The 19,947-nt window shown below is 49.4% G+C and overlaps 1 protein-coding gene across 1 annotated transcript; it reads right to left on the bottom strand.

The window, feature by feature from the left end:
* Nucleotides 1–255: 255 nt before the first annotated feature.
* On the bottom strand, nucleotides 256–3,631 carry LOC121007999 (zymogen granule membrane protein 16-like). Its single transcript, XM_040440272.1, has 3 exons — nucleotides 3,482–3,631; nucleotides 3,214–3,346; nucleotides 256–583 (listed from the first exon to the last, which is right to left on the bottom strand). The coding sequence occupies exons 1-3, from the start codon at nucleotides 3,534–3,536 to the stop codon at nucleotides 256–258; spliced, it is 516 nt and encodes a 171-aa protein (XP_040296206.1). The 5' UTR covers nucleotides 3,537–3,631.
* Between the last annotated feature and the right edge of the window lie 16,316 nt (nucleotides 3,632–19,947).

Genomic DNA, 19,947 nt, shown 5'->3' with positions numbered 1-19,947 from the left:
GCCACATTGTGGTCACATGGTTATAGCAAGATTTTGAGGTGCACATTATATATTGTTATATATTCTTTTATTGGCAGTTATTCATCACTTCTTGGCTGCAAATGGGGAAAAGACATTTCAAAGACATTGTAGAGGTCGAAGCATTAGGCAAAAGATTGTTATTTGTGGTAGATGAGATCTGTGGACGCAGTCGGAGATACGGTGTCGTCAGCCATGGGTGGGTTTCCAGGACCGTCGATATGGTTCTTGTATCCATCATTTGGACTCTTCTTTGCAGTTGACACAACTTGGACTGACCCCCCAATGGAAACCAATGCTGTGTATGACGGATGAATGCCGGCCACTCACATAGCGGAGGACGGTGCCGTCATACAGGGGGAAATCATTGAAGCTGTTGCCGGAGGGTTGACCGTATTTAAGTATTCTCCCGCGATTTGTGATGAAGATCAGCTCGTTCACGTAGGAGGCCACCTTCCCGGACACTTGTACAATGTTCTCCCCCCGATGGAGTAAGATCTCGTGGAGCGTTCCTGATGGGTTCCCATAATAAGGTCCCCAGGTGCCACCATACTGGAACTGGACCCTGCAGAAGACAAAAACATAAGAAGAGACATTGCAGGGAAGAGGCTGAGAAGAGACAATCTGCAGAGAAGAGGCTGAGAAGAGACAATCTTGCAGAGAAGAGGCTGAGAAGAGACTGCAAGGAAGAGGCTGAAAAGAGACAATCTTCAGGGTAGAGGCTGAGTAGATACACTGCAGGGAAGAGGCTGAAAAGACACTCTGCAGGAAAGAGGCTCAGAAGAGTGTGGGGATTCGCTCTGGTAGTTAGGATTAGCGGGTGCAGCACAGAGGCAAAGTTCTTGGTTCTAAACATCAGTGTTTATTCGTGAAAGCAAAACAAAACCGCAAGTTGCTTGGTGATCGTTCAGACACATAAAATATGTTACTTCACACCCTGTTGGAAGTTCTGCCTTGTCAAGTCCACAGGCAAACGTTAGGCGGCCTGTTCGCCCTCACAGGGGTCTGAGCCCTCCAGCCCGGCTCAAGCCGCGGATCCCAACACAGCCCTCAGATCACAGCACACAGACCTCCTGAGCTCCACTGTCAGACGGAGGTAATCCTTTCCACCTGGAATTGCTGGCTGGTTTTTATGCCTGGCAAAACCTGGCCTGGAACATGGGGAGTAGTCACCCACCCAGCACTTTGACTACTCCCAGTAAGAGCCGTATCAGCTATTACAGCCGTACTAAGTATCAAGGTGTCAAACAGCAACTGCTGCTGACACATAAAAACCGTCTCTTTCTCCACCGAGGCCAGGAACCTCGGTGACACGTACCTATCATCCACAATGATTCCTTGTACCTTCTTACAAAAGACACTCTGCAGGGAAGGGGCTCAGAAGAGATACTGCAGAGAAGAGGCTGAGAAGAGACACTGCAGGGAAGAGGCTCAGAGAAGAGACACTGCAGGGAAGAGGCTGAGAAGAGACACTCTGTTAGGAAGAGGCTGAGAAGAGACACTCTGTTAGGAAGAGGCTGAGAAGAGACACTCTGTTAGGAAGAGGCTCTTCAACTTGAAAGAAGTTAATGGGGTTGTCCAGCCTGGGATCTGACAACCCCTATGGCATGGACCTTGAATATTAAAAAGAACACTCATCAGGGCCGGACTGGCCTGCCGGGATACCGGGATATTTCCCGGTAGGTCGGCAGGCCTGAGTGCCGCAAGGCCGCGGCCCTGGTGGCAAGTGGGGGCGGCCGGCGGCAGGGCACAGCAGCAGGAGATGAGCGCTTCCATTGTGGAAGCGCTCATCTCCATAGTCATCTGTATCGCCGTCCTCAGGACAGCGATACAGACGGCTGTGCTGAGGCAGGGGAGGGAGTGGTGTGTCCCCTCCTGTTCTTCTGATAGGCTGCCAGCACTAGGCCGGCAGCCTATCAGAGGCCGGTGCAGGCGGCGCGATGATGTCATCGCGCCGCCTGAGCCGTATAGCGAGGGACACAGGCCGGAAGAGGCCTGCATCGCATCGCTGGAGGTAAGTATAAGTGTTTTTTTTTTTTTTATATAGGTACAATACTGGATCATGATAAGGAGGCTATTGGCACATGATATGGGGGCTACTGGCACATGATATGGGGGTTACTGGCACATAATAAGGGGGTGTTATTGGCACATAAGGGGGGGCTACTGGCACATGATGGTGGGGGGGCTCTTATTACTGGCACATGATTGGGGGGCATCTTACTAGCACATGATTGGGGGCATCTATGGGGCACATCTTACTGGCACATGATTGGGGGCATCTATGGGGGCACATCTTACTGGCACATGATTGGGGGGCATCTATTGGGGCACATCTTACTGGCACATGATTGGGGGGCACTATAGGGGCATCTACTGAGGCTAAAAAGAAGGGGTATTTTATATGGGGGGCTCTGTATAGGGGCATTTTATACTGGGACATATTATGGTGGGGGGAAGGGAGGAGGAGCACTATGGGGTCATCTACGGGGGCACTGAGAAGGGGTATTTTATATTGGCACATTATGGGAACATTAGCTCAACTGGGGGCATTACAAAGGGGAATGTTTTGCACATTATAAGGAGAATTATTTCTACTGGGGGGGGGGCATTATGGTGGGCTTTATTACTCCCCCATGGTATGACCCCCTAGTAGCAGCACCAGCCTCTCCCTGCTCTGCTATTCCTCTGCCCCTTCTCCAAATCCTTATTATGAAATCTTTCTCATTAGGATAAAACACAACATCAGCTCCGCCGAGCCCCCGACCAAAGTGTGGAAGTGGCGTCCGAGATCCCCAAGGGCCAAGCCGTGTAAGCGACTCCATATTCACACTTCAGGGAATGGGATCCAGCAGCTGGGAGCGGAGCCGCGGTCGGACAGCGGAGTTTGCTGTTTTATGTTCAGGGGCAGAGGTCCACGCTATAGGCGCTGTCAGCTCCAGGACTGGACAACCCATTTAAAGGGATTGTCTCACCTCACACATTTGTGGCACATCGCGAGGATATGTCACCAAAGTCAGATAGGTGCGGGGGCCACCTCTAGGACCCACAGCTATCTCTAGAACAAAGCCTCCAAAATGAAGGAAAGATCACAGCGCATGCACAGCAGCCCTCCATTCATTTCTATGGGACCGACTAATGCAGCCTGCTGTGTGCTGGTAAGATGGGAGGAAGAGAAGACATGAGGGGTCTCACCCTATGATGTGACTCGGGTTCTCCCGCACTCGCAGGCCTGTGATTGGTCCTTTTAGCTGCTCCGAGGAGAAGGAAAATGCGGTGCCCCCTCCTGCGCCGTGCTCCCCCACGAAGGAAGACATACGGGACTGCACTACAGGATGAGAGGAGAGAATTAAAGGAGAACCCCTGCCAGGCGGAGGCCTCAGCATGACCAGACATTATATAGGGAGATTATAGTCTGTGCAGATTATAAACATAGATGAGACGTGTAATGACTGCCACTCACCACTAGAGGCCACTGAGGAGCCCAGGAGCAGGCACAGGCACAGCAGAGTCAGCATTGTGCAGGGAGGTGAGCGCAGTGCAGAGCTGGAGGTGTCACCGGTCCTGAGCTAGAAGCGGGGAGACGACAATATATTATTATTATACACTGAGAGTACCCCCATTATTATACAGGTAATGACCCTCCACTGAGAGTACCCCATTATTATACAGGTAATGACCCTACACTGAGAGTACTCCCATTATTATACAGGTAATGACCTTCCACTGAGAGTACCCCCATTATTATACTGGTAATGACCCTACACTGAGAGTACCCCCAATATTATACTGGAAATGACCCTCCACTGAGAGTACCCCCATTATTATACAGGGAATGACCCTCCACTGAGAGTACCCCCATTATTATACAGGTAATGACCCTTCACTGAGAGTACCCCCATTATTATACATGTAATGACCTTCCACTGAGAGTACCCCCCTTATTATACTGGAAATGACCCTACACTGAGAGTACCCCCAATATTATACATGTAATGACCTTCCACTGAGAGTACCCCCCTTATTATACTGGAAATGACCCTACACTGAGAGTACCCCCAATATTATACAGGTAATGACCTTCCACTGAGAGTACCCCCATTATTATACTGGTAATGACCCTCCACTGAGAGTAACCCCATTATTATACTGGTAATGACCCTACACTGAGAGTACCCCCAATATTATACTGGAAATGACCCTCCACTGAGAGTACCCCCATTATTATACAGGGAATGACCCTCCACTGAGAGTACCCCCATTATTATACAGGTAATGACCCTTCACTGAGAGTACCCCCATTATTATACATGTAATGACCTTCCACTGAGAGTACCCCCCTTATTATACTGGAAATGACCCTACACTGAGAGTACCCCCAATATTATACATGTAATGACCTTCCACTGAGAGTACCCCCCTTATTATACACTGAGAGTACCCCCATTATTATACAGGTAATGACCCTTCACTGAGAGTACCCCCATTATTAAACAGGTAATGACCCTCCACTGAGAGTACCCCCATCATTATACTGGTAATGACCCTCCACTGAGATTACCCCCATCATTATACTGGTAATGACCCTACACTGAGAGTACCCCCATTATTATACAGGTAATGACCCTACACTGAGAGTACCCCCATTATTATACAGGTAATGACCTTCCACTGAGAGTACCCCCATTATTATACAGGTAATGGCCCTCCACTGAGAGTACCCCCATTATTATACTGGTAATGACCTTCCACTGAGAGTACCCCCATCATTATACAGGTAATGACCCTCCAGAGTATCCCGATCATAGTAAGGATTGTTCATCCCCCTTTCACTTTGCATGGAGTCACGTGAAACATCCTTTGAATGAACATCAATCAGCGCTCGTTTTGTGTCTGGTGGTCTGTGGGAGACTCTAATGTTCTCCATCACCCCGTCTATAAGACTTTTCCCTTGCTGCAGTGGTTTTCTAGAATGCTCTCCCCCAGACAGGTCATTTCCCTGGTTTTATTCCTGTCGCCTCCATGTACATTGATTTTTAGAATCTGAACCCGTCATTCCCGGCACCCCCGCACTCCACTGCTCTTGTTGCTCTTGAGCTCTGTACCGACACCTGCAGCGGAGTACTCCAATAAGTGCCACCGAGTATTAATGTTACTACTATTAGACAATACTGGGAGTCATATGTAGTGCCCTGGAGCAGAGGTACTTTGAAGTTTAAATATTTGTGGACATTTGCCTGTTTCACCTATGCAAAGTTGTCAACTCTTTACTTTAAAGGGTTAACTTGCATTGAGTTATAATGTTTAATACTATGTAACTGCATTATACATATATATGTTGTTATAAATATCCTGTTCTTTTGCACTGTGTTTGCACAGCACTATGGAAACGGTAAATGAACACTGAGAGACTTTTGGGACTTTCTAGCTAATAATGAGAAGCTGATAATTTTACGCAGATACCACAAGGGTTAAAGAAGATTATGTTTTGGAGGGAAAAAGCCAGTCTTGTTTACCACCAAAACCAGACAGTCTGACCTTTTGAATGTCTGGTGCTGCTATATTGTATTTGTTTGGGCTGAGTTTCTCCACTCCACACCTCCCACTAGAAGGGTCTAGTTTAGCCAGAAACTATATATACAGTAAGGAGAGCAGTCAGAGGACCTCGTGTGCTGCAGATAGGGAAGAGGAGACTCTGCCAGACTATGGAGTGACCAGAAGAAGACGCTGAGATGGGGATACGCTGCCACAGACCCTGGATCACCAGCCTTGGACCAGGGCACCAGCCTTCTGAGAGACAGAGGGACATCTAGCTCAGGCCTTTCCTCAGCATCAAACCCTTCTTCTTCCCGGGAGGAGACTGGAGACGCCGGCCCAGTGCCTCACCTGAATTCCTCCAGTAAAGAAGCCCCCTGGTTACTGCAGACCCCGACTCTCTGGACTTATTTCCCATTCAGGTTCACCACCTCGTACCATCTTGTCCGGAGAGCAGCAACACATGGTGACACTTTGATGGTGTCCGGGGGACCCAGAGTAGTGTTGGGGCCACCCCAAACCCGGCCACCGCAAATAATCCCCTGGTGCTTATGCTGCCTGGGATAGTGTGTCCTAAAGGTGTCGGAGGAGCCACTTACCTGGTATCAGTCTGCAGGGATGTAACTATGACTCTCATCATCCATATATATACAGGATCTTCTGACACTCACCATATGGCATCTATCATAAAGCACAGGACAGAGATATCACATTAACCCCATCACTGCCAATTTTTTCATAATCTCACTGTAGTGCCTGCAGTATCCAGGAGCTAAGAGGGTTAATGTGACCCGGAGAGACAAAGGGTGCATACAGATAAGCTGTTCCCCTGTGTACACTACAAGGAGCCGGACCTCCCATCCTCCATTCCAGGCACAGAACACCTGACACCCAGCAGAACATCAGATATCACTTTATGGCAGCTCATATAGTGCACATCAGGGGCTCACCGCACTGTACACAAGAAAGGCATAAAAAAGGAGGGGGCAGAATGCAGCCAGAGGGGGGGTCTTACCATCAATGGAGCTCAGACTCACCCAGGGGCCCCTAATGCAGCCCCTACACTAAAGAGGAAGACAAGACAAGGGTGGGGGTTGGGCAAATATCTCTGCAGCGTCTTCATTCACAGGACGAGGCGCGCGCTGGCGATTACTGTTCCCATCACTTTTATCACAACAGTATAATGGATTCCACATCAAATTTTGAAATTGTCATATGAGTATAGCTGGAATCTAGTGACATATAAAGGTCCCCTGAGACCCTATCTCTCCCTAATTGTAATATTACTTGTGCACTCTGTGGCACATGACTTACTAGGATGGAAGAATTTTCCTCCGGCTAGCCTTACCAAACCCATTCCCTTTTCCAATAACCACACAGAAACCTTCTTGCTTTGGTAAAATGACCATTACGGCCAACTTTATTATACACATAAAATAATAATAATAACAATAATCACTTTAACACATCCTTCAACATTATGAGCCACTGTACCGTAACAAGGATCCTGGAGGGCAACCCAAACAAGCGGTATCTTCCTTAACCATCTCTCCTTATACTTCAAAATGACCCTTGGCCGCACTCACCGACCCAAGGGCACCAAATCCTTGAAGTATCCATGTATCTCCTCCTGTAGGCCTTTTAGCCCAAACAGGAGCCCCATCCTCGGCATTCACCAACCACATGAGATACAGGCTCCAACATGTCCTGCATCTCTTAAACCATTGTATTGCTCCCCCAGGATCCCATATCGATCAGGCACCAGAAGACCACCGGTGACACCTCACCTGTGGGCGTACCGCCACACCCTCAGGGCCGTTTCCAGACCCTCCTGAATACCTAACGCCCACATATCAATCCCCACATCGTTAAGATGCACGCCATTGGATCTCAAGAATTGAGGCGATGCGGCCTCCAATTCCCGATGTCGAACCACCAAACCACCCTGTCTGCGAACAAAACGTCCCACCTCCTTGTTCAACTTCGTCCGCGCTTTATTGATCCGCTCCACCGATCTGGCAAAACGCCAACTACTCCTCGCAACCACCTGTGACCACACCACCAGCAAATCCGGAAAATCTGACATCAAACGCAGCACGTCTAACTTAATATCCCGTATCACATCACGGGACCGACGCACCCCCAAATCATTGCCACCCACATGAAGAACTAAGATATCAGGCGGGCGATCTAGCATGACGTTGGTATGGATCTCAGGCAAAACCCGCCCCCAGAGAAGCCCCCTCAAACCAATCCACCTGACCAGCAACTCCTCCATCGGAAAACCCAATTGACGACCGTTCCGCCGAACGTCAGCTCGTAAGGCCCCCCAGTAGACATACGAATGCCCGAAAATCCATGCAAGACAAGGAGCCGCCCCTGCAACAAAACAAACAGAGTCAAAAACTTCACTGCAAACTCCAATTCAATAAAGAACAGACACGAAAAAAAACCTCCCCCGCAACATTATAACAGATGAGACCTAACATATGATCGAAAACAATTTTGGAAAGAAGACACCCCAAGGTATTCCGTGAGGGGCATGGCGAGTTCCTAGAATTTTTTATTTTTTGTCACAAGTTAGCGGAAAATGATGATTTTTTTTTATTTTTTTTTACAAAGTCTCATATTCCACTAACTTTTGACAAAAAATAAAAACTTCCATGAACTCACTATGCCCATCACGAAATACCTTGGGGTGTCTTCTTTCCAAAATGGGGTCACTTGTGGGGTAGTTATACTGCCCTGGCATTCTAGGGGCCCAAATGCGTGCAAAGTAGTTTGAAATCAAAATGTGTAAAAAATGACGAGTGAAATCCTAAAGGTGCTCTTTGGAATATGGGCCCCTTTGCCCACCTAGGCTGCAAAAAAGTGTCACACATCTGGTATCTCCGTAATCGGGAGAAGTTGGGCAATGTGTTTTGGGGTGTCATTTTACATATACCCATGCTGGGTGAGATAAATATCTCGGCAAAAGACAACTTTTCCCATTTTTTTATACAAAGTTGGCATTTGACCGAGATATTTCTCTCACCCATCATTGAGTAATTGAGTAATGCTCCGGCAATTTTTTTTTATTTTGTTAATGATATTTTCAGGCAGTTTATTGGAAAATTTATGATTGTATATTTGGACGATATCCAGATTTTTTCACCAAGTTGGGATTCCCATGTCACTCACACCAGACAGATTTTGAAGGTTCTTAGAGAAAACCAATTATTTGCCAAAGAGGAGAAATGTATATTTGGGGCACAAGAAATGTTGTTTTTGGGATATATCCTTACTCCTCAATCTTTTAAGATGCAAGGGAAGGTGCAAGCCATTCAGGAATGGATGAGACCCTCTTCCCTTAAAGCGTTGCAACGTTTTTTGGCTTTTTCCAATTACTATCGAAAATTAATTGCAAATTTTTCGGTGGTCGCTAAACCTTTTACCGACCTGACCAGGAAGGGGGGCGGATCTAGTGAATTGGCCATCTGAGGCCATAAAAGCCTTCGAAAATCTCAAGAAGTGTTTTGTTAACGCCACAATCCTGGTTCAGCCGGATCAAGAAAAGCCTTTTGTAGTCGAGGTCGATGCATCTGAAGATGGAGTAGGAGCGGTTCTCTCTCAGGGGTCATCAAATCTCACGAATCTGAGACCTTGTGCGTTCTTATCACTTTATTACATTTGACCCACTCACACGTGTTGAGACTTATAAGACTGTTTATTTCCAAATGGCCACTAGGACCAATAATGTCTCTGGGTTGACACGTGTTATTAGCTTTTGTAACTAAAAATTAACATTTATTATTTATATTTAAAACTATCAGCCTATCTGCACTGCCTCTAGTGAATGGAATTCTGCTGTGATTTCGGCTCTGACATCCCTCTGGACTGCCTGGCTCAGTGTCTTGTATCTGCACAGAATCCTTCCTGCTCTGTGGGTGCACACTGTTATTGTCACAGTGCACTGTGTGCTAACTGGTGATGCCTGACACTCACTGATCGCTCATTATTGTTATTGCTTGGCTTATAGTAAGCTTATACTATCGCAGTGCATTGGCTGGCTAAAAAGTAACAAACTGTCACACTCTGCCCCCCGACATGTTTCGCCAAACAATTGGCGTCTTCAGGGGTATCGGGCAGTCAGCTGTGTTGGGGCGGGACCAGGCCTTTTAAAACCTCCCTGCTGCCGTCATCTCGCTTGCCAGCAAATGTGTACCGTTCGGATATCTGTGTTTGTTTGGCGGCCTATCCGTATCTACTTCTTATGGATCGCTCATTCACTAGTACCTCCCCCTCCTCTGTCATCCACTAAGCGTTCGCGATGTCACCGCGCTTGAGTGCCGTCTTAGTGCAGGACCCGGATTGTAGGTTGTTACTGCGCATGTCTAGGCACTTAACGCTGATCGTGATTTTGCTACGGAGCTGCGCATGCGTGTCCTCTTAGATTTTGGGGGGTGACTTGAATTTGGTACTGGAGTTGTTGCGCTTTGCGATCCTCCTGATGGTCTTGCGCATGCCTGCCCTATTAGATTTTTGTTATTAAGTCATTCTCATTGCCAGCATTCACTTACCTGTTTATTGCCCATTGGATCATGGCAGATTATCTGCCTCCTTCTGCGCATGTCTTTACACTTAATATTTGGCTAGGGGCTGGCTGCCATTCTGCGCTTGCTCAGGATCATAGAGCTGGCATGAGTTCTAGTTTGCTGCGCATGCGCCTTCCCCTGACTCTCTCCGGATGCCTATAGGTACCTATGCCCAAGTCCCGGCGCTTGGTGTTTGCCAGGAATACGCCCCTCCTCTAGATTTTTGTCCCATTGTCAGGTCCAGATGTTGTTCTCAGCTGTTAGGTAGGTATTTACACTTAACTACTTCCAGTCCTGTTTTTGTAGATCGATTTATACTGGACCTCCTTTAGATCAAATAAGTCCTGACTGGCATGTGCATGTATTTGTATATATATCCAATTGTCCAATACTGTCATTCTTAATGATTACTTATATATCTATATATATATTTGTGGTCAAGGCTCCGGGGGAAGTGTTGGGAAGAGGGTGTGCACTGGACACGGTAGGACCTAACCTTGGCTAGTGGTGTGCCTTTAGCCACGTGACGCGGGTAGCCAAAAAAGGGGGCAAAACATGAATTTTAGGCAGTTTATTATTTGTAGATTTACAAAACCAGACTGGAAAAAGCTTTGGCAATCTCGGCCCGTGGATGAGGGATGTAACGGGAAAAACAGGAAGATTGCCATCGTCCCATCTTCCGTATGACGTGAGCGGGGACGCCATGTTTGGAGGCTGCCGATGCGGCCCCGATCCTGAAGGAGTGTCCGGAAATGGAAGCAGCGTGGAACCCCAGACCCGAAGCTATGGAACGAATGTGCCTGATGAACTGCGCGGACGTCAATGACAGCACGGGAAAAGGTAGTAGGGGGCTATCGGGAGTTCTGTCATGGAGAGTGGAGAGCAGCTGATTGAACACGGACACTGGGCACCAAGGATTGAATGACTTAAAGTATTCGATCTGTACCGGTGGACCGACTTGGGAGGTTTTGGAGGAAGGAAGAGAGAAGGTGAAGTGGTCTAAACTATGGAGGAGCTGGCTGATAACCGGCCCTGGATTCCGGGCTGAGGTGCAGCAGAATTCCCCCGGCCTGAGAAACCCATAGAAGCTGAGGTAGAGAGCGGCTTTGAGGATCGAACTTCTGAAAGGGCCAAAGGGATTACCATCTAGGGCGGCAGAAATTTTTTGGAATAATTCCCCTGTGACTGGTTGTCTGGAGGGAAGGGCAGGGGAAGAGAGCTTCTGAATGCCTCTCAAAACCGCTTTGACCGCCTGGGAGGAAAAGAAGGAGGAATGACTAGGGTGACTGATCATGTGGTGGTGCTGGATGCCCGCTAAATAAAGTCTGATGGTATTGTGGGACAGATGGAGCTCCTTGTGGCAGTATGCCAGGAAAGCCAGGACGAAGGAGACTCTGTCCCTGTCCCCCCTGGGGTGAAGGTGGGCAAACCGCCTGAAGGTGTTCCACCCTGTTAAATAGTTCCGGGCAGAATTAGCCGAGAGAGACTCGCGGATGAGACCGTGGGCTGCGGAAACGTACTCCTCTAGTCCATGATCAGGGCTTCGAACCCCGGAGGGTTGATCCCGACTCTCCGAGCTCCTGGCATGACCTGGAAAAACAAATTAAAGTTTAAACGGGACAGAGCATCAGCTGCGGTATTTTTCCTGCCCTCTATGTGCCTGCAAATGATGCGGAAGTTGTTTTGCAGGGACAGCCAGGTGAGCCTGCGAACCAGACGCATGACCTTGGGGGAGCTGGACCTACCCCTGGCGAGGATGTCAACAACCGCCTGGTTGTCAGTCATGAAGCACACTGGCCTGTTACTCCATGACTGACCCCAGACGAGAGCGGCTGCGACGATGGGGTAGACCTCGAGCAGGGGGGAACACCTGGCGGCCTCCTGGTCTGAGGAGACCTGCGTGGGCCAAGGACCTGCAAACCATTGATCCCCGCAGATGGCCCCGAAACCGAGGGAAGCAGCAGCATCGGAGAATACCAAGGGAGAGGCCTCATTCCACTGAGGAACGAAGAGGGAGATGCCATTCCAGCTGGACAAAAACAAGGACCACATGGCCAGGTCCGCCAGCGCGTCACGCCCGAGGTGGATGAGGGCATGCTGATCTGAGGCTGCTGGGAGGAGTCTGAGTAGGCCGGCGGTGAAAGACCTGCCCTGGGGCATGATCCTGGCGGCAAAGTTGAAAGACCCCAATAAAGACTGGAGTTCCAACTTTGACACCGTGCGGGTGCCCACGAGCCTGGCCACGGAGTCCTTTAACCTGTTTAATTTGTCCAGGGGGAGGCTGGCCTCCATTCTGATAGTGTCCAGGGTGATGCCCAGAAAGGTGATTACCCTGGAGGGGCCCTCGACCTTAGCTGAAGCCACCGGAACATTGAGGCGGCTGAACAGGCTGAGGAGGCTGTCCAACCTGTCCGGGGCATGTTCGGCCTGCTCGATGAGCAAGAAGTCATCCAGATAATGGATGACCCTCGGACAGTGGGCATGATTGACCAAGAGCCAATGCAGTGCTTGGGCGAACTGGTCAAAGAGCCAGGGACTGCTCTTTGACCCGAACGTCAAGCGGGTGGCAAAGTAATATTTTGCCCTCCATTTGAGGCCGTAGAACTTCCACAGATGAGGCAGGATGGGCAGCAACTTGAAGGCATCAGCAATGTCCGCTTTTGACAACCAAGCTCCTGCCCCGACCTGTAAAATGAGCTCCACGGCCTCGTCCAGGGACGAGTACTGCATAGAGAACTCGTCCGACGGGACCAGGGAATTCAGGCTGGGGGTGCTGGATGCATGAGGAGCAGACAAGTCATAAATTAATCTTTTTTTATTGGACGATTTTTTGGACACCAGACCTATGGGGCTGACCCGGTACAGAGGGAAAGGGGATTCTGCAAAAGGACCGATCATAAAGCCCTTCTGTAACTCCGCCTCCAGCAGAGCGTCCACCGCCCCGGGATCCGCCAGAGAGGAGAGGAGGTTGGGGCACTCATGAGTGACCTGCGGAAGGGTGACTAGCCCGGTATGGAAACCCTCCGAGAACCCCTGTGAGAGAAACTGGACAAAACTGGGGTCATGATGTAGTTGGAGAAGGGAGAGTAACAGGTCAACGTTGACCCCGCCTAGTCATGAGCGTTTAGCCGTGCGTTGGGAACAGGAGGACTGAGGATGGGCCCTGAAACAGATGGTGCAGATGTGCAAAGCCTTGCATTTATCATAACTGCAAGAACCCAAGTTGAAGTTGTTGCATAGCTGATTCTTCCCTAAGAAGGTGATGGGACGGCCGAGTTTGTCCGTGGTGGGGTTGGGTTTCTGCGCCCCTGAGCTGGACGTTGGCCTGGCAGGAGATGGGTTGGTGACATGGGGGCACCAATCAGAAGCATGGAGGACTGATTGGCAACCGGCACAGGCTGGGGATTTTTGCCCGGCGAAGTGCCTGCAAAAAATCTCCATGTCCAACACTGCCCAGTTGGTGACATGCTGGTGCTGGAGGAAAGCCGCTGCCGCTTTGGCAGAGAAAGACCGGTGGTACTCGTAGAAGGCGGTACCGCCATATCTGTAACCCAGCTCGGTGACCTTGTACATGTATGTGTCCAATTCTACCCTGCGGTGGGGATGAATGGAGCACACTATGTCCCGGTACAGGCTGAAGGTCAGCATGAACTCGGGGATAGACAGCTTCTTGTTGAGGCGGACGTCTCTAGACCTCAGCACCACCGACACATCACCGCAGGCGATTGTCCGGTTTTCGACCGTATCATGGGTGGAGATTAGGATGGCGGCCAAATTGATATCCTTCCCTGCCAGGATATCCCGCCTGATGTTTTCTGGAACGAAGAACGCTGGGGCGATGTCGGGAGAGGCCAGACCTGTACCTGGGACGTTGGCCTGGGAAGTAGAAGGCACGGCTTCGGCCTCTGGCGGAGGAGGAGGCGTAGCCATCTTGCTCTCGACGGCCTGGAGCCTGGAGTCGATGTGTGACATCGAAGATGCCATGTTGTTGATGGTCGCATGGAGTTGGGTCAGGGAGAGCTGGATGGTCGACATGGAGACCAGATCTTCGGAGGCTCCGGGCGGTTCAGAAGCCCTGGGAGATTCAGGGAAGAGCAGATGATACAGTTCTGCCTTCCGTGCCGATGCCGAATGGCGGATCCCTTTTTTCTTCAGTTCCGCGAGCATCCTGGGGATGGTCCAATGCCTGTAAGATGCGCGGCTGGCTGCTTCCGAGACCGCTGACTCAGGGATGGACAGTGAGTCCTCAATATCCGAGACATGCGACATGTTGCCCGAAGAAGACCGGACCCTGTGGAAGGATCTGACGTGAATTGACAACCCCTCGTGCAACCCCAAAACTAATTTTTTTTTTTTTTTTTTCTTACCTGGAGCCTTAGAAAGTTTAGGATGGAAAAAAGTTAGGAAACCTGGAATCGAACAAAAACTCGGAAGCCCGCGGAGAGAGTGAACTTCCCACCCTGCGAATCTGGGATTGGTAAGTGGGGAAAAAATACAAAATTTTTACTGGAACCTGCGGGGAGATGTACCCCAACATCTGCTGACAAGACGAAACTTACGTGATGATGAAACAGGAAAAAACGAACCCTGGAGGTGGCAGGCCGAAAACGCAAGAAATCCTGAACGAAATCAGGCGATGGGAGGACAACCTGAAAGAAAACACGAAAAACCGAGCGGCCTGAGCGTGTCAGGTGGTGAGGAAAAGGACCTGACGTGAACAAGTGAACGAACACGCCGGGCCCTGAACAAACCGAGAGCCGAGACGCGACTGGAAACGAGGCCCCAACTGGCTGCCAGCATGGAGTTGACCAGTGTGGCAAGCAGTGAGGAGACATGACCCGTGCGTGCTGGCAAATGGCGAGCAACGGGCCCCAAGCGTGACAGATAAAGAAACCTGAACTGACCGTGATAGGTACACCTGGGGAAGAAGAAGGATGCGACAGGACAGTAAGAGGGAAAGAAAGACGTGGAGTGAGAAGGCGAGCCCAAGAAACGACCCTGAAAAAGATAAAAAGACACCAACAGGACCGACCGGACGGGACATGAACCAAACGTAACAGGAGGGAGGACATGATGAAGGCTTGACCAGCAAGAGGACATGACGAGGGCCTGAACGTAACAGGCAGAAACCAGAAGCAGAAAACCCGAACGTATCAGGCAGACAGACATGAAAAAACGGAAAACCTGAACGTATCAGGCAGACAGTGACGAAGATGGAAACCTGAACGTATCAGGTAGACGGACATGAAAACGGAAACCTGGACGTACCAGGCAAACAGACACGAAAAAAGAAGCTTGAACGTATCAGGCAGACAGTGCCGAAGATGGAAACCTGAACGTATCAGGTAGACGGACATGAAAACGGAACCTGGACGTATCAGGCAAATAGACACGCAAAAAAGAAACCTGAACGTATCAGGCCGAAGACACAGAGAACCTCCAGAACGTATCAGGCAGGAAGACGTGGAGCCAATCCTGGACATATCAGAAAAAACACTAGAACGGATCAGGAGGGAGTACATGATGAAAGAAAAAACCCCGGACGTATGAGGCAACCGGACCTGAAAGTATCAATTGATTGGACAGGCAGTGAGCCTGGACGTGTCGGGCGAGACCCCGAAAAGGAACCTGACGGTATCAGGCTACAGGATACGGAGAGAACCATATTAGAACAAGACAGGAAGAGAAGACCACCTGGACATCCTTGGAGGAAAACCATGGCGACCAGGTACAATAGAAAACAGGTGAGAGAAAACGGAACATATCTGCACAACCTTTTTTTTTTTTTTTTTCTCCAGGGGCGAAACCGCTGCGTGCCTAGCAACCGGCCCATGCGGCTGATCCCGGAACGCCCGGCCGCACCGCAAGACCGAGCCGCCCGGCCATGGCATCCCCGCAACATGTCCGCCCAAGCGTATTCTGGGCTTTTCATGCAACACTTTATTGAAAAACACATGTGGGGAAAAAAGTGGTCAGGGCACCAGGAGTGGGCGTGGTATGCCTTCCATATTGGAGCCCAGGATTAGGGGTTCCCCCTGGGTGCCCCACGGTGGAGCGCAGGGAGGTTGGGAATATGGGGGGCTTCCTTATGACTGAAGCGACGTGCGGAATGCCGATGCGTTCCACCGTGGAACGCACCGGGGAAGTGGTGGAGCTCCGGGAGATGGGCGGGATGCCGATGCGTTCCACCGTGGAACGCATCGGGGAAGTCGTGGAGTGGCGTCCCCGCGTCCCCGTCTGCCGCCCCCCCAAGGCCTGGACAAGGAGGAGGAATCAGCCCGGGGGGAAGGGGAGACGCGCGGGACCCTCCGCGATGCGACGGTTGGAGCAATGGCTTGTTGTGGAGGAGACTGGACGCGGGGAACCTGAAGCAGCCAGCTCCGGAGCGCCCCAGCTGAATCTTGCCCCAGCGCTGCCTGAGCGGACCGCACCAAGTGTCCCGTCTCCTGCTGCACCGCTCCCCCGCCGGCCACGCCAGGGATGCGCGCTCCCACCAGACCGGGCGCGACGGCCGCGGCCGCACGGAGTTTAGATGGCGCAGTCAGAGGAGCGCAGCAGAGGAGACGCGTCGGTGGGGGAAGCGGAGGTGGGCGGCCGGAGATGGAGTGCGGCGGCGAAGCCCGGAGTAACTTACCCAGAAGGAGCGCCGCCCGGGAGGAACGTACCGCCGCAGCGTCTGCCTCGTCAGTCTAGCCGGAACCGGAAGTCGCACTCGTATGACGTCGCCGTAACACGAGATGCACTGTGCGATGCCGACACCAGAGGGAGGGCGTGAGCCGGCTAAATACCCTATGCCCCTCCCACAAATGCAGGCTGGAAATCCAGCCTGCTATACTTATTGCGCCATGCCGGAGGGTCAGATGTCATGCCCTCACGGTCAATATCTACATGCTTATGCACTCTACAATTCTGCCGCTACTTGCACATGTGTGAGAGAATTTTCTCTCTATTCCTTATGTCCTTTATTTCTACTTCAGTACTGCGTCATTATCTAGGTGCATTACCTTCCAGTTTATATACTTTGACGCTCATGTCTGACAGGGATAGCTCCCCACTTTCCGCTTGTTATTGGTGGTGAAGCTGGGTGGGATCAAGTCTTGTCACTTTAGTATTATATCTAATCTTATACTTGTACTGTTGGTGACTAGCGAATGGTGACCTTATTTTTGGCCGCTCTCCATTGTTTCCTATGTTCTTTACTATTTTACAGATACTCCTGGATCTTACAATTTGCCGGTGGACTAGCAGGTAATTGTATATTTCTTATCTTTTAGTTCTTCCTCTATGACAATATTGTTTAGAGTGTAATCTTAAATATTGTGTTGATCTTATTTCACTTTTCTAGCCTGGTTTTCCTCCCTATTATTGCTCATAATATCGATATAGTTCTATAATGCATTTTATCTTATTGTACTCTGTAATGTTTATATTTATTATTTATTTCCTGGAATCTCGCTCAGAGGAACGACGCATAAGTGAAGCCCTCGTTTAGGCCATATGGAGCCAGACTACCCGGTAGATATATCCATCGGGTTTCCTCCTGTTGTAATCTCTTGTCGAGGTTCCCCATTCTTGGGCCTAATTTTAGTTTTTGGATGCCCCATATTTTTAGGCTCCGGACATTGCCATTGTGTTGATTTTGCATATGTCTTGCCAGGGGTGTGTCACCTGTGGTGTTTATAGTACTAAGGTGTTTGGAAATTCGCCTTCTAAGTTCTTGTGTGGTTTATCCCACATATATTTTGGGGCAATCACACTGTATGGCGTATACTACTCCCGTGGATTTACAGTTTATGTATTGTTTTATCTGATATTTTTTGTTGTTAATTGGATTAATGAATTCCTTTATTGGTACCATTTTTTCGCAGAATATACAGTCTCCGCACGGGTATGATCCCATCGCTCCCAACCAGGTAGGTTTATTTTGTTTCGTATTTTGCGTGAAATGACTGTGCACTAGTTTTTCTTTAATATTCTGCCCCCTCCTGTATGTAATTGCTGGTTTCGGGGTAATTATCTCTTTTAGTTAATCATCGGCGAGCTAGTATATGTGCGTTCTTCTGTCGTAAGTTCTCTCCTACTGAGAGAAATGATGACATTGGGAACCGAGAGTTACTCGCTATTAAATGGGCCTTTGAGGAATGGCGTAATTTTTGGGAGGGGGCTCAACATTCTGGTACATTCTGCTAAATGTTTGAATCCCGGACAAGCAAGATGGGCATTGTTCTTTACACGTTTTAACTTTTGTATCACTTTCAGGCCAGGAAGTAAAAATGTTAAAGCCGATGCCTTGTCCTGAAGTTTTTGTGCTTTTCAACCTCAGGATACTCCTCCAGAACCAATATTGCCGGCAGGTATCATTGCGGCTTCGGTGTCCTCCGATCTAACTACTGAAATAGAGGCAGGACAACACCTAGCTCCGGTACAATCCTCTACAGATAAATTGTTTGTCCCAGGTCATTTACGCCTCCAACTGTTGGGTGAGTGCCATAATTCGGTGTTTAGTGGACATCCGTGTATTAATGCCACCAAGGAGCTTGTCTCCAGGTCCTAATGGTGGCCCACGTTATCTAGAGATGTCCACTTTTATGTGTCTTCATGTGAAGTGTGTGCCAGAGCCAAAACTCCCAGATTCCGTCCGGTGGGTGAGTTACGACCACTGCCCATCCCTAGTAGACCTTGGTCTCATATTTCCATGGATTTTATCACCAACTTGCCGGTCTCTGAGGGTAAGTCGGTGGTATGGGTAGTGGTTGATAGGTTTAGTATTTTGTTCCACTGGCAAAGCTGCCCAATGCTAAGACTCTGGCTTCCCTGTTTATAGATTATGTGGTACATCTACACGGAATTCCAGAAAATGTGGTCTCTGACAGAGGCGTTCAGTTCATATCTAGGTTTTGGAGGGCTTGTTGTCTTAAGTGTGATATTTCTTTGTCTTTTTCTTCGGCCTTTCACCCTGAAACTAACGGTCAAAAGGAACGTTTGAATCAGCCTTTGAAGCAGTTTTTGAGATGTTATGTTTCTGACAACCAACAGTTGTGGGTGAGACATCTACCCTTGGCCGTGTTCGCCATTAACAACTAGGTGAACTCATCCACTGGTGTGTCTCCTTTTTTCTGTAATCTTGGTTTCCATCCACGATTTTATTTTTTTTCACCATCTTCCTCGCAAATTCCGGAGGCGGATAGGTTGGCTAGAGAAACATGCATAGTTTGGGCACAGGTTCAGTCGAACCTGAAAAAAGCTCAGGAGGTTCAAAAGACCAAGGCTAATAAAAGGCGCTCTCATGGGTTGGATTTTGGGGTGGGTGAGAAGGTATGGTTATCCACCAAAAATCTATCTCTAAAAGTACCTTCAAATAAGTTTGCACCGTGATTTATTGGGCCTTATGAGATTGTGAGTATTATTAATCCTGTATCTTTTAAACTAAGACTGCCTGACTCCTTTCACATCCATAATGTGTTTCACAAATCTTTACTAAAAAAATATGTGTCACTTGTATCTCCTTCACAAGAATCTCCGCCACCAGTGGAGGTTGCCGGGCAACTCGAATTTGAAATCTCTAGGATTATCGATGTAAGAAAGGTCCGGAATTCTTTCCAGTATTTAGTCCATTGGAAGGGTTTCGGCCCTGAAGAGAGGTCTTGGGTACCAGCGAGTAAGATGCATGCTGCCAGATTGGTAAAAAAAAATCCATCTTGCCCATCCGGAGAAGCCTACTCCAGTTTCTATGGGTCCGGTGGCCCCTCATAGAAGGGGGAATACTGTAACGAGGGGCCGGCGACGCGTGCTTCCTTCACAGCGCCGCCAGCGCTCTGCG

The sequence above is a fragment of the Bufo bufo genome, chromosome 7 (genome assembly GCF_905171765.1).
Source record: "Bufo bufo chromosome 7, aBufBuf1.1, whole genome shotgun sequence".
Taxonomy (NCBI): Eukaryota; Metazoa; Chordata; class Amphibia; order Anura; family Bufonidae; genus Bufo; species Bufo bufo.
This window is presented reverse-complemented; position numbering and strand designations above follow the sequence as displayed.